The sequence below is a fragment of the Tauraco erythrolophus genome, chromosome 12, assembly GCF_009769465.1.
Source record: "Tauraco erythrolophus isolate bTauEry1 chromosome 12, bTauEry1.pri, whole genome shotgun sequence".
In the NCBI taxonomy this organism is placed as follows: domain Eukaryota; kingdom Metazoa; phylum Chordata; class Aves; order Musophagiformes; family Musophagidae; genus Tauraco; species Tauraco erythrolophus.
In genome coordinates, this window is record NC_141476.1 from 20,391,607 (window position 1) to 20,405,271 (window position 13,665).

General features: G+C 39.4%; 1 protein-coding gene across 18 annotated transcripts in view; it reads left to right on the forward strand.

The window, feature by feature from the left end:
• The window catches only part of ATP2B2 (ATPase plasma membrane Ca2+ transporting 2), a 175,363-nt gene that overhangs the window by 47,450 nt on the left and 114,248 nt on the right, over nt 1–13,665 (forward strand). For 16 of the 18 annotated variants that reach the window (XM_086619166.1, XM_009988232.2, XM_086619169.1 and 13 more), the window contains exon 2: nt 7,814–8,011. The exons of the other annotated variants lie outside the window; for them this stretch is intronic. In XM_086619166.1, the coding sequence (XP_086475292.1) occupies nt 7,814–8,011 (198 nt within the window). The remainder of the gene's footprint in view (nt 1–7,813; nt 8,012–13,665) is intronic. 18 annotated transcript variants of the gene reach the window in all.

Here is a 13,665-nt window from a genome sequence, read left to right on the forward strand (position 1 = left end):
TTTAACAAAAAAAAAAAAAAGTTTTAAGAAACTATCTTAAGGCTTTGACTACCTGGAAAGGGGGAATGGGGGAAAGAAACACTTATGTTCCCCCATTCCCTCCCTGTCTCTTCCAAAAAGCCCCAGTACCAGTAAACTGCTGAAGATATGTGATGCCGAACAAACCCAAAGTACCTGGCATCTGTGGGGCATCCCACTGGCTGGGGGTCGGTTGGCTTAGCTGCAGTAGAGACCTTCCATAAGTTTTAGGTTAACTGTCTCTTAGTGCCAGGGCAAGATCTGCACTGCTACTGTGCTGCTGTTTATGTGTAAGTAACAAGGAATTTTTAATGGCTTTGTTATTATGTGGTTGGTAAAGTGTGGGAGCTGGATGGTGGATTTACGTACTACGTTATTAGTATTTATTAGTATTGCTGCCCTGAATCTGTAATGACTTTCTTGTACTCGATACTACATCAAGATAGAACAAAAGAAAAACATCTCCAGGAGCCTGTGGTACACAAGATGAGACATATGTACATGATGTAGTGATTATCGAGTGGAGTAAGAGCTGAAGAGATGATTTCTGGTGGGATGATTATCCTTCCCCCTGAACAGCCATACTCCTACCGAAAGCAGTACATTTGTGAAAAATAAATTTCTAATTCCTCTTTCTTTGTACTAGACCTTCAGCTCTTGTTGAATGCTTTACTACCAGCCTTTGCAGAAAGCTTTTTGTCATCTGCTTAGGCAAGAAAAATTAGTTGTTTGTTACAACGCATATCTTGCCTTTCATGTTTGATGTCTCATCTGTTGCCTTGATATTGGCTCATGGTCGTGCCATGCACCTAAGTCCAAGTCATTAGATTATTATGAAATCGTATCTTGACTTTTCAAATGAGTGGCTTTTCTTTGGGCTACGTTACAGTCACTATTGGGAACCACTTCTGGTTTTGCTGTTATTAGTCGTCTTATGTAAATTATCCGTTCCTGTTTAATAGCTTCTTTTCAGAGCAATTTTACTTTAAAAAGAAATTAGAGGAAGGTAGAAGAAATAAAAGCAAAATGGCTAGATGGGGAAATGAATGAAACGTCATGGAGCATTCAGTGCTTCTTGGCAGCAATAAATCCTGCATGGTGTCTTGCAGCTGAGTGTAAATCAAGAATCCCAGGAGATGGGAATTTACTCCCCTGAACTGCCACCAAACTGGCCGGGGCGAGAACTTCAGCCTTTCGCTGCCTCATAAAATTGAGATAAAGTTGCTGGTGCATTTCTGTAGCTGGAAAGAGATTGAGAGGTAGAAATTCCTTGTAGAAATGCAAGTTGTTATGTATCTGTTCCTAACGTTTACCTTAAATGCATCAGTCTGTAAGAAAGAATGTGAAGTTCTTCAATCACTTTATTTTTTAAAAAGTCGTGGATTTAGAGATGTATTTATGTACTTTGTATGATTTGAGAGTGATTGTTTTGGTTGTAACCTGTAACAGGGAAGGTTTACACAGGTTTTTGTAGTCAGCTCGCTGCCTTTCAGGTGCTGAAGGTGATCCCTGTACCGCACAGTGGCAGCTGAGGTGAGGGCAGGACACCGACTTGGCCAGTTGTTGCTGTCGGATGTGAAGAGGGAGGATGATTAACATGGAAATGGAGGGGGAATTAATTAATTTCTTGGTTCTACCACTTCTGTGCTCCTCTTTGCTGGATGTTGACTATTTAGATCTAGCTGTAAAGTGTTTTGACTCAAAGAGGTTCTACTCCTGCAAGGGTCTGCCAAATGAACTCATAAAAGTAGTAGCACCAGCAGCGTAAAGCTTACAGGACATGTGCTGTATGATTTATAATCTCAAAGGCTATTAATTTTTGGAGCTATTTCTTAAAATTTAGGTAAACAAATGTAAACAAGTGATATCAATGAAAACCGGTAATGAGATTCAGTACACTTTACAGGCAGCTTTGTTCTGAGATTAGAAGGAAATTATTATTTATTGAGGTTCATTCACTAATGAAATCCAAATTCAGCTTGCTGAAACTATGGAATACTCTCCTACTGATGGACTGGATTCTCTCAACTGCTTTTAGTTTAATATGACCTGAACAGAATTTCAATGTCCTGCAACCAAAAATTTTTCAAGCAACATACATGATAAAACTGGGAGGTGACAGAGGCGTCCGTTCGAGGTGTGAATATTTTCACTTTGCGTTTCACATCTTTGGTGTGTGTTTTAGTTGGAAAAAAGTCATCTTGTGTCAGTAACACAGGTAGTTTAATGCAATGTATATTTCTGTGGCATACCTGGTACCACAGCAGGTGTGTGTTTGACTTAGATACCCTTTAAACAAGCGTCGTGAAGACTTCATGACCTAATGAAGACTGATGTTGGATTACATCATAGTGTCCTTGATGACATCATTATACATAAGGGGCAAAATAGACTAACCATAACAGTAATCAGGGTTTGCTGTGCGTGTCTCTGTCTTCTCCGATTCCTAGGCAGGGATGGTTTCCTAAGGCAGATCTTGGAAACTGCATCTGTTAGTTACTAGCTATTCATTTGAATGGAGAATTTGACTTTTTCAGCCCTTTTAGTCACTTGATAGATAATACTTCTTGGATCGACGTGGTAGATGTGGAAGAAAAAAAGGCCTGCTATCACTTCTAGCTTTTTCAAGAGAGAGAAGAAGAATCTGGAGAACAGTCCACAGAAATCTACTTCCGAAGCCAGAGAGTAAACTCCCCCTAACAATGCTGAATGAGAATGAGTTTCAATTTTCTGTGTTACAACTGGGCTCGTATTTGTAATTCACGTTGTGAAGTTCTGAGAATCTATGCGAGAGCTACAGAAGCTGGTGGGCCTGGGCAAGTTATACTAAAGCGTTACGTGGCAGCAGGAATGGCAGGGATTGTTTCATTCACAAATAAAGGGAGTTGGTGAAACAAGGCAAAGAAAATGAAATAACTGTCGAGGCGCTGCTTTGTGGTGCTTTACATCTTCGTTTCTGTGAAGCCCCTAGTAACGTGATGCTAGGAATGCTCATCATTTGAGAAGAGAGTTTGAGACTAGGGTGGCAGGAGCTCATGAGGTAAAATACAGATCTGTGTTCTCATAGGAAGAATTCATGCATGTCATAGCTAATTGTCGTTAGAGTTCACTAGCCAAAATAATTGGTTTCCTCTATGCGTTGATTTCAGTAGCAGTTCAGCAGCACTGTGAAGCCTTTACTTTCCCTTGCTGAACATTTTTTTTGCATTTAAGTTACATATGCTGTGATTTTTAAATTACATTGTTTAGAGGTTTTGCTATTTGGAATTTTTATCTGCTTTTCTGGATGCATCAGGAAACATACAGAGAAAGTTACTGAGTTAGTGAATGGTTTATTTGCACAATTCGTGCAAATGTAAATTCTCCATTCTTCATCTCATAATTTAAGCAGATGTGAAACATTCTCTTAAAAGTTATATGGGTCTTTTTAAATTATTGCTTTAGTAGTGATGTGCTTTTGCTATTTTTACAGCATTAAAATCGTTCTCTGTTTGTCATGCTCCCATTTGGTTGCAGTGGAGATGACGGTCAGAGAAATACAATCTTCCAGGAAGCATTAATTGAAATGAGGGTTTTATATTCAGCATGCAGTAACTGACAGATAGATGTAGGTAAAAGAGAAAATTTATTACGTGGCGTTTCTCTAGTTTTTTAATCTTTTTCTCCCTCCAAAAAAGCAAGTGCCAGATGAAGTCAGAAATGCATTTAATATACTGCACAACATTGTAGAGAATGTTTTCTATGCAATCACTTTCATTCTCCCACAGATTTCAAACACATTTTAGGGAAAATTTTTGGAAACTGAAACCTTAAGAAATTATTCAAGTGCTAGAAACATCAGTAAGACATTTTCACAATATTTCCTAAAATCTGCATAATCATTCTAAAGCACTTGGGTCAAGCAAAGAAGTATTGCACAGCTTTGACATAGAAAATAATAATAAAATAAAATACGCATGCTTGTGTGGACAAATGAACATAAAACCAGCCATTCTGTGGCCTGTTGTCATCCAGAATATAAGACAGAAGACTGCTGCTTTTGCTGGTAACATATGAAGTCTGAAGTCATATTGGACTGGTATTTGCATTAATTTTTTTAGTCCACACTGGTGGTTCTTCACTTCCTTAGATGTTTTACATCTTCATATAGAAATGATATTTTGGATTACTTTCATTTGCAGTGCTCTTTCATTATTGCCTCAGGACCCAATACTCAAAGGACAAGGGAGAAATAAAAAAAATACATATATTCAGGAACAATAATGAAGTCAGTATGTGTAATGTGAAAAAAACGATAAGAAAATCTAGCAGCAGGAAAGCCGTCTCCTGGTTCAACGTACTGGTGAGGGCAGATGCCCACTTGCAGCTCTTGCTGTGCTAATTGACGTTGTTACCATCTGCACTGCCCATCAGCGTGCTCCCGCTGGGGAGCGGCGTCCCGCGGAGCTGCCGGAGTGACCTCTAATCCTCTCCAAGTGACTGAGTGAGGCTTGGCTCAAAACACCTTTAGGACCAGTTAAAATAATGTTTCTGAATAAAGCAGAGTATTTGAAAAAGATAAGGAGCGCCTCGCCTCTATGATGCCTTCTCCTGGAAATAGTATGGAGAAATTCTGGAAGCTTTTGCAAAATAAACAACTTCCATTGCCTCAGATGCTCAGTCATGTTTTGCCTTAACTGTATCTCTTTGTACGACTTTGGCTTCTGTGTGTGTTTTATTTTCTGACCTTATCTCTACAGCAATGCTTAGGACTATTATAATGCAATTTCATCAGTTGGTCTGTAGGTTTCTTCATTCTCTCCTTTCCCTTCTCTCTCTCCCCCATATATGAGTGTGTGAGTTTGTGGCATTCAGAGGGAGGAAAAAGAAACACAAAATTTTGCTGAATGTTTTTTTTTTGAGTGATGGCCAGACGTCAGGAGAAGGGAAATCTTTTGGTTTGAACTGAACATTGAATTTTTGTTTTCCACTATTTCTAAATTAAACAAGAAAATAAATTTCATAATTAAAGATGAATACGCTCTTTTTTCCAGATAAGACTGACTTGGTGAGTAGTTTCACCAATACATAGACTTCAGAAAAGAATAAATTCGCACACATAATTTACCCTTATCTCTATTTATGGGTCTTGAGGAAGATAATATTTATTATGCAAAATGAAAGAGTACCATTAAATAAAAGACAAGTCTAAATTCCAACATATCTTCTAGACTATGGTCTAAGTAAACTAACAGTGACCATAGATGCTTTAAACTCAATCTAGTCCTCAACCTTATGGTGTCTACATTTCTGTGTCTAAATTTCTACAATTTTTGTTAGGAGAAAAAGCAGCTCTCGGAGTTCCAGTATCTCTCTTTTGCCTTGGAGGCTTTTCAATATGTACCTGTATTTGTATGTGCATTGTGATCAGTAACACAGGACAGGATATGTGTCCACTGGACAGTAAAGTGTATAGCGTAATTGCGAAGTTGTGAATTCATCATGTTTAGGTAAATACAATTAGGATTGTTGAAAAATACTGCAACTTTTTCCTATACTATTTCAGCCATACCTTTCATGCTGGTGAGTACTCAGGCATCTACCTACCTGCTGGAGCTGGCCCACCACCGTGCACATATGTTCTGCGTTGGAAAATAGACGTTTTTCAGACGTCTCTTCCTTCCACTTTCCAATATGCTTTTGAATTTTTTCTGTTTCAGAGTTTTGAATTGCTGCTTGTCAATGCATTACACAAACATCTCTGCCAAAAATGCTTACCACCATCAATGCTGTCCGTGTACTTTCCCCTTTATGTATGAAGTCACCGCTGTATTTGGAGCAGGTTGGGGCCCTAGTGCGAGTTGTGCGTGACATTTTTAGTGAAGGGCTTTACAGCTCTCTGAGAGCTAATCAAACTGCATTTGTTTGGCCTCTGCTCAAGGCTTGTCCCCGTGTCAGACCCCATCGGTGGTGAGTGACTCCCCTGATCCCTCACATTGTGCTGTCCGAACTGCTGCGATCTGCATCGATTCACGGAAGGGTGACTGCCCTCATGGCTCATCGCCTGCAATTCATATGTCCTAGGGGGAAGCTTTTACCCCCCATTGGAAGCTGACTGGGAGCTCATGGAGGAGCAGAGAGGTTTGACATGTTATTGTTTGAATCACGGAGAATAACGCAGGCACACTTCGTAATAGCTGGCACCCGTCTGTTAACGGTGTCACTAAACACTAGGTACTGAAAATTAAATGAAGTGAGGTCATAATAACTACAGCGTGCCTTTATCTGGGAGAGAAGGATAGAGAAGGATAGTATTTCTTAGAAGCTGAAGGTGAAATGAAATTTTGATGAGTTAACCAAGAGCCAGAAGCTACACCACAGCTGTAATTATATACCTTAAAGTGAAAGGTGAGTCCCTATCTTTGCCTGTGCTGTGGCAGGGTTGATATGTTCACAGAAGCATCACTTTCATCTTGAGGGGATGGTGCTTGGGCCCAGTGCTCGCATCCCAGAGGTGACTGAGTGGCACGTGCGCTGCTGGGAACAGTTGCACCAGTCCTGAATGAACGAGACGTAAAGCTGAGTGCCGTTAGCGCCTTAGGATCTGGGTTGGTTTTGCTCGACATCTCAAAGGTGCTGTTAACAGGGCTTTCCGTTCCCGAAGTACCCCAGAGATGTTGATGTGCTCCAAGGGAGGCAAGAACTTAGTCCAGACAGTGGGAGGAGAGGGGTCTGTGCAGCGTGGGATCCATCCTTTCGTCCTCTCTCTTTGCAGGCACCTTTGTGTTCCTCCGAGGTCAACTCTCAACTGAAGTATTTTCATTGTGTTGTGTTAGGGTGAATAGCCACAAATAACTTCACGTTGCTGATTACATTAAAAACCTACAGTTTTGGAAACGTTCCAACTGATATCAAATGTTACTTGGCAGATACATGTAATCACTTATTTTATTGCAGTTCTTCATGCTTCTGTGGGTGGTATATGGGCACAGTTATTCTACCCTAACCCTCACAAGGCTTTCCCCCCCTCCCCAAAAAGGCCTTAGATGTGCATACATTAGTATAATTAAAAAATAGGAAAAACACCGCCGAAGTGGGTTGTTCAGTGCAACCACATGTTCTTGCACAGTATCTTTAAATTGAAATGTTCTTAAGTCAAGGTACCATGCAAAATATGGGCATTTTTATGTCGATTTAAGGAACCATGTAGTTTCCTCTTGATTTCTTTGCATATATAACCTGTCACTTTGGCTGTTGTTTTTCACTTAACAAAACTGGGATGCGGTTCATTCCAGCGGTGGTCTGGCAGTGAGTATGCAGCGAGAGGGGTTGCTTTGGAGCAGAACAAGACGTGCTTTATTGATTTATACTTTGAGGTCATTGACCTCAGGTCAGGACAAAGACATGTGGACTGCTTCTGCTGGTATTACCAAAAGCTGCCAACAGCTATTCCACCCTCATCCCAAATATAATTTATTTATGTTTTATGATCTATTTTCAGAAGTCATAGCTTACATGTATGTATGTATTTATACATGTAGATCTTATTAAAGTAATCTACTAATTCAAAGTCTTTTTTATGATTAAAACTGGCAGGAATTAGTATTAAATAGAGTCTATAAGGATTCTGTTCAGAACATAAGGACAAATCATCTTGCAAAAATAAAATTTAAATGGAATATCTACCTATTTGTTAAGATGCTATAATTGGTACAACTTGTTGTTCTTGAAGAAATAATTTATAGAAATGCAGATATAAGTGGACATTTTCTATTTCACTGCAATTTTAATTTATTTTGTTTTATTTTCTTTACAGGATTAGCTGGCACTGCTGCAGACCTAGAAAAAAGAAAGCTTATTTTTGGAAAAAATTTTATACCTCCAAAGAAGCCAAAAACATTCTTACAGCTAGTCTGGGAAGCGTTGCAGGATGTGACTCTTATAATCTTGGAAATTGCAGCCATCATATCTTTGGGGCTTTCGTTTTATCAGCCACCTGGAGAAGGGAATGAAGGTAAAAACTTTTTATAGAAGTCATTTGTATAAATTTACGTAAAACCAGTCCTATATCTCATATTAATTCCATTCCCCCCCTCCAGAAGGTCAGTAACAGGAAATTTCCATGTGGTTTGTTCCTATTATCATTACATCTGGTACATATTTTTTTGTATGCTTGACATTTCTTTATGCAAATAGCTGAACCTTGTGACGTGTGCTAAATGAGTTATAGAAAAATCACGATATTCTTATAAAACTGGAGTATTTTCTGCTTATGTTCTCACGTTTGGTGTTTGTGTCTTCATCTTGAATGGTTGTTCACCGTGTTATAGAGGAGAAATATGTAATTGCTTATGTAACTGCTGTCTTATCTACACGAACATGGACAAGTGTTCAGCTAGTTTATCCCAGTTGAAGACTTGAACTTAGCGAAATTCACTCATTTTTAGTGTAGAGCTAAGGCTCGTGAGCCTGGCTCAGAAGGGAATGCTGGAGGCTGTCATGTTACTGATAAGGCATACACTGCAGAATCCTTCTGTGGTATCTGTAGAAAGTGTTAACACCCTGCCACCCCCAGCCCCCCTCCTTTTTCCCCCCTTTGGAAAGTACTCTTGAATTCACATGCTTAAAATATTCGTTCCTCTACATAAATGCAAGATTTCCATTTCTGGCAACTGATCCAGATTGTTTTTTCCCCCTTGCTCTCTCATAGACTTATAAAGCTGGATAAAACATGCTGTGTGAAATGACGTGGATAGCTTGGCAAATGGCTGAAGAATGTCTTCTTCTAAATATAGCCTAAAAATGCTTTTTACATTTGCTTCAGTTTCCTTTGGCTACTTTCCCTGAAGACCCTTCCTTCTTCCTTTTCCATTCACAGGCAGAATAAGCATGTACCTATGCATAGCTCTGGGATCATATTTATCATTCTTTAATCCTTTGTATATAATCTGGAGTCTTTTGTTGCCTCCTCACTGAATATTGAATATGTGACTTGATTCATCAGGTGTCTGATTTAGACATGAAAAGATAAAGGAGTCATTTGTTTTTCAGCTGAAGAAAACATTATTTATTGCTATCACCTCATAAAACTGGACATAGTAGAATACCTTGGGGATGTTGTAAACTGTGAACAACGCTTTCCAGAATTAGAATTTAGTTCTGCAAACCTTTTTCTTGTGCATAAATGTGCAGTCTACCCTCTTTTTAATTTATTTCGTGGGAAAGAAATTTTGAGAGTAGGATTGTTACAGGTTTTAGGAAGACAGATGTGTCATCAGGTCAATGTGTTTGTTTGGTTTTTTAATTATTATTCTTATTATTTTGATACTGCATTTAAAATGTTGTGGGTTTGGTTTTTTTTTTCTTTCCCATGGGAAGGTGTGACACATCTGAGATTCTGAGATAGTCTGAAAAGCTCAGCAGCGCAGCCTGGGAGAAAGTGTTTATGTTTTCCCACAGCAGAGTATTTTATTCAATGGTCAATGTTCTCCCTATGTTTTTAGAATTGTTTCCTGGAAGGTTTTGCCATGTTTTACACAGGGAGAATAAATCAAGTTAGTGAATATTTTTTATTTGGAATTTTTGAAGACAGTGTGAAGATCCTTTACATTGTTTTGAAGTCTTTCTTTCAGCAGTTGTATAAATATGGGAGGTTCTGTTTTGGTTTAAAATCAGTATATTCTAAGCTGCTGCCAAGGGTACCTATAGCTTATTGATAGATGTCCTTTTTAAAGAGTCCTAAAGATTGAAAGACTGACATATTAAGCTTGATTCTGCCTTTGGTGAAGTGAGTTTGAGTCATACTTAAATTGATTTGATGGTTTTGCATAACCTTCAGAAACCAATTATAAAACAGAATTATATGTAGGCTAATATTGGGTAAAACTCAAATGAACTTTTTGTGAAGAAACCAAATATGCTGGTTTGCCTACACTTAAGCTGATTTATTGAACAATTTCAACTGTTTCTTGAATTGAACATGAATCTGGATTCAGACCAAACATGGGCGTTTCTGGGGAGATTATAGATCTTTGAAAGGGCAGCATCTCGTGTGCTTTCTGCCTTGTGAGATGTCTGCCTGCCTGTCTGAATCTCATATTCGTTACACAATTTGTTAGCTTGACCCATCTGTGCATTGCTGTTGCAACAGAGAATATGGAAAAAAAAAAGTCATATAATATGTAATGTCCTCGCAGCAGCCAGCGTTATGCCTGATCTCATTTTCTTGAGGTGAGAGGGTGATACTGCCTATGGGATGTAATAGGGAATCCCTACCCAGTGACTGGGAAAAGTGACAAATGCTCCTTTGGGAAGTGTGAAAACCTGTATTTTCTTTTTCTGACTCTTATCAGAAGGAAAATTATTCCTTGTAATGTATATTTATTTGCAAGCTTTATATTTTTTCTTGAAAAGAATGTATTTTCTTCTGAAAATACAGCCCGATTCTAGGAAGAGGTGCTGACGTTTCTTGCTAATTGCCTGCTCTTGAACTTGCCCAGCTCCTCCAAAGCCTACTTAAAAGTTTCTGAGGCAGTTTCTGGATGAACTTAGTAGCTGTGCTGTCCAGCCCCCGGGTGATGCCTTTGTGGGGAGCAGGTGAGAGGCAGTGCCAGGCCCTGGTGCTCAGATCTCCCCTAGATGTCTCCATGGAAGCAGTGTGGAGGGGCTGCAGTGCCTGCTCCCAGCCACCGAAGCTTGGTCCATCGGCTGACTACCTAATGGTCAGCTTTGCTGGAAAGAATTTCGCTTTCTAGATGATTCGTTCTTAACTTTTTCTTTTTTTTTCTTTCTTTTTTTTTCCCCCCGTTGCTGGAAGTTGTTGTTCGATTTTGCTGCTCGATGACAATGTGAAATATAAAGCTTTGCGACAGTCAAGTTTGTCTGCAGCTCAACAAAATGTCTCCTTTGTGTAACAAGACACTACTTTTTGGTGCATGGTTGATTTGTAGTATATAAGACAGCCTCCTCTTTTGAATTCTATTTTTTTCTTTTGTTTTTCAAAATGAAATGCATTTTCATTTTGAAAATGAGTCAACAAGACTGTTCTCCTTCCCACAGTTTGCCCAATCATCACTGCTAATTATATGAACTCATTAACGTACTATCATCCACATGGGCCTTTCAGAGTCTGGAAACAATTGTAAACATGAATTCAATACTGTTACAATGTAAAAAAACTTAAAGAAAAAAAAAGAAAAAAGCAAAACCTTTATGTGCAGACAAGCGTGAGACACTGTCGGTAAGTGGGATGGCAAGGGGAGATGGTGGAGAGCAGCCCGTTTCCACGCAGGTTCATGACGTACGTAGTGACACTGTATTTTTCTTATCACAGTGAAGTTTGTGGTGTAAATTGGCCTCGCGTTGCACAGGGTAACTGTGCTGATTCTTTGGTCACGGCTAAAAGTGCCTGTGATCATCTTACACTTTTTCGATGTCTTTGAGATCTGTGACTAGGACAGGATGGTGAATAGAGCATGAGTCTTTCTGCTGGAGACAGAACTACTTGGAAATTGATGTTTTCACAGAAATAACTGTCAATGGCGGAGGCATTAGCATTAGCCAAATGCTTTTTTTCACGCTTTGCTCAGAAAGACCCTGGTCTATCTTCAGGAGCAACTTGAATGAGAAGTCTGTGAAACAGGCTATGAAAACAGGCTGACAGAGTTGGGGTTGTTCAGCCTGGAGAAGAGAAGGCTGCGGGGAGACCTTCTAGCAGCCTTCCAGTACCTAAAGGGGCTACAAGAAAGTTGGAGAGGGGCTTTTTACAAGGGTGTGTAGTGATAGGACAAGGGGCGATGGCTCTAAACTGAAAGAAGGGAGATTTAGATGAGATTAGCTGGCAGGAAGAAATTCTTTACTCTGAGGGTGGTGAGGCACTGGAACAGGTTGCCCAGAGGAGTTGTCAATGGTCCATCTTTGGAGATGTTCAAGGCTGGATTTCATAAGGCTTTGAGCAACCGGTGTAGTAGGTGTCCCTGCCCATGGCAGGGAACTTGGAACTAGATGATGACCTTTAAGGTCCCTTCCAACCCAAAGCAGCCTTTGATTCTATGATATGCCTTGGGAAATGTCAGAGAAGAGTTTGGTCAGGCTGGAGTCTACAATGAGAGCTGGTTATCTTTTATTTTCTGTTCTTATCTAAACAGAGACCTGAATGAGAGATGACAGTGGCGTAGTGCAAGTTCGTTAGCAGCCACCAAAGAGAGGTGGAAGAGCATCTCAAACAGCCAGTGGAAAGCAAGGCTGTGATTTGATTTAGCCTCTTCAGTCTTTATTGGGAGTGGAGCCTCAGGGACGTTACCCAGTTGTAAGGGGTGGTGGTGCTGTGCTGACTCAAATGGCACGGTAAACCCCGACGTTCGCTACGGCAGGGCTGTGCCAGGCTCCCTGGCTGTGCCTCTTCCCTTGCAGCACTGGGGAGGGAGCGTAAGAGCAGAGGGAAAAATAGAATTTCTCTCATGCTGGACATTTTGATATTCAGCATTTTGAAAACAATACTAACTTTACATGAAAGCTCAAATGAGAAAGGGATAATGGAAGTAAAATTTTATAGAATGTTTAAAACTGGCTGCTTGTTTTCTTTCAGCATTTTTGATTGACATAATACTGTCTTGCAATATTTTATTTCCTTATCGCTTCAGACTAACTTGAGAAGTTGTGACCATCTAAAAATGATAGCCTTTCTTTGTAGGAAAAAGGGATAATTACATGAGAATAAGACGCTTTAAGACACAGTGTCAGGGAAACACCACCTTGCATGTTTTTTTAATCGAGAGTATGTATACACTGCCTTTGTAGCTAATATATTTATATCTTCATTTCGCGTATCCTGAACTTTCATGTACCAGTGACCTTGTTAGTTAATATAATAAGTTGAAGTCATCTTTATTTTCTAGAATTGGTGTAAGTCTTTTGGTTTGGACACTTGAAACCTACTTCAATTTTTGAAGTTGTAACAGAATTAGAATTTAACTGGTTTTGGCAGTTTGAGTGCAAAATATTTTTCTCCTGAGGCTTTTGAAGGAGGAATGCCTGATAAAATCCCTATGTCCAAAAAATATTAGAATACATGAATTGCTTCAGGAACCTTGTCTAAAGGTATTGTCCAATGTATGTATGTTAGTGTGTTGTGCTGTGTTAGGCAGTTACAAACCCAAAAGTTCATTTTCTATGTGTATTTCTAGACTGGCTATTATATCCTATTTTATCTGTGACTGTTGATACACTGCCTAATGTAAGTCCTTTGACTGTAGCATAATTATATTTCCAAATATCTATAACACAGTTTGATATTCTCTTGAGCACAGTAGCTTATTGTGTGGTGAGTTGCATTCAGAGTACACTACTGGCAACAGTTGACATTTCGGCAGTTTTGAAGCATCAGCAGCGACATTTCTCAGCCAACCCTAAGTGGAAGCAGTAGTAATCTATTGTTGATAGTACATGCAGTTTTTGGTCACTACAGTTCTTCCTTTAAGAAATGGGTGAAACTTGGAAGACATGATTCCATTTTCTGCTGCAATCACAAAATCGGATTACAGGAATTACTAGATAATAGTGTAGTTTTATTGCTTCTCCAGAAGCCGCTTCACTTTCTGTATTTTCGTATTTCTTAGCAAAAGCGCAAGTTTCAAGAATTTTGTTCTCAGAAGCTATGCTAGAATTGTT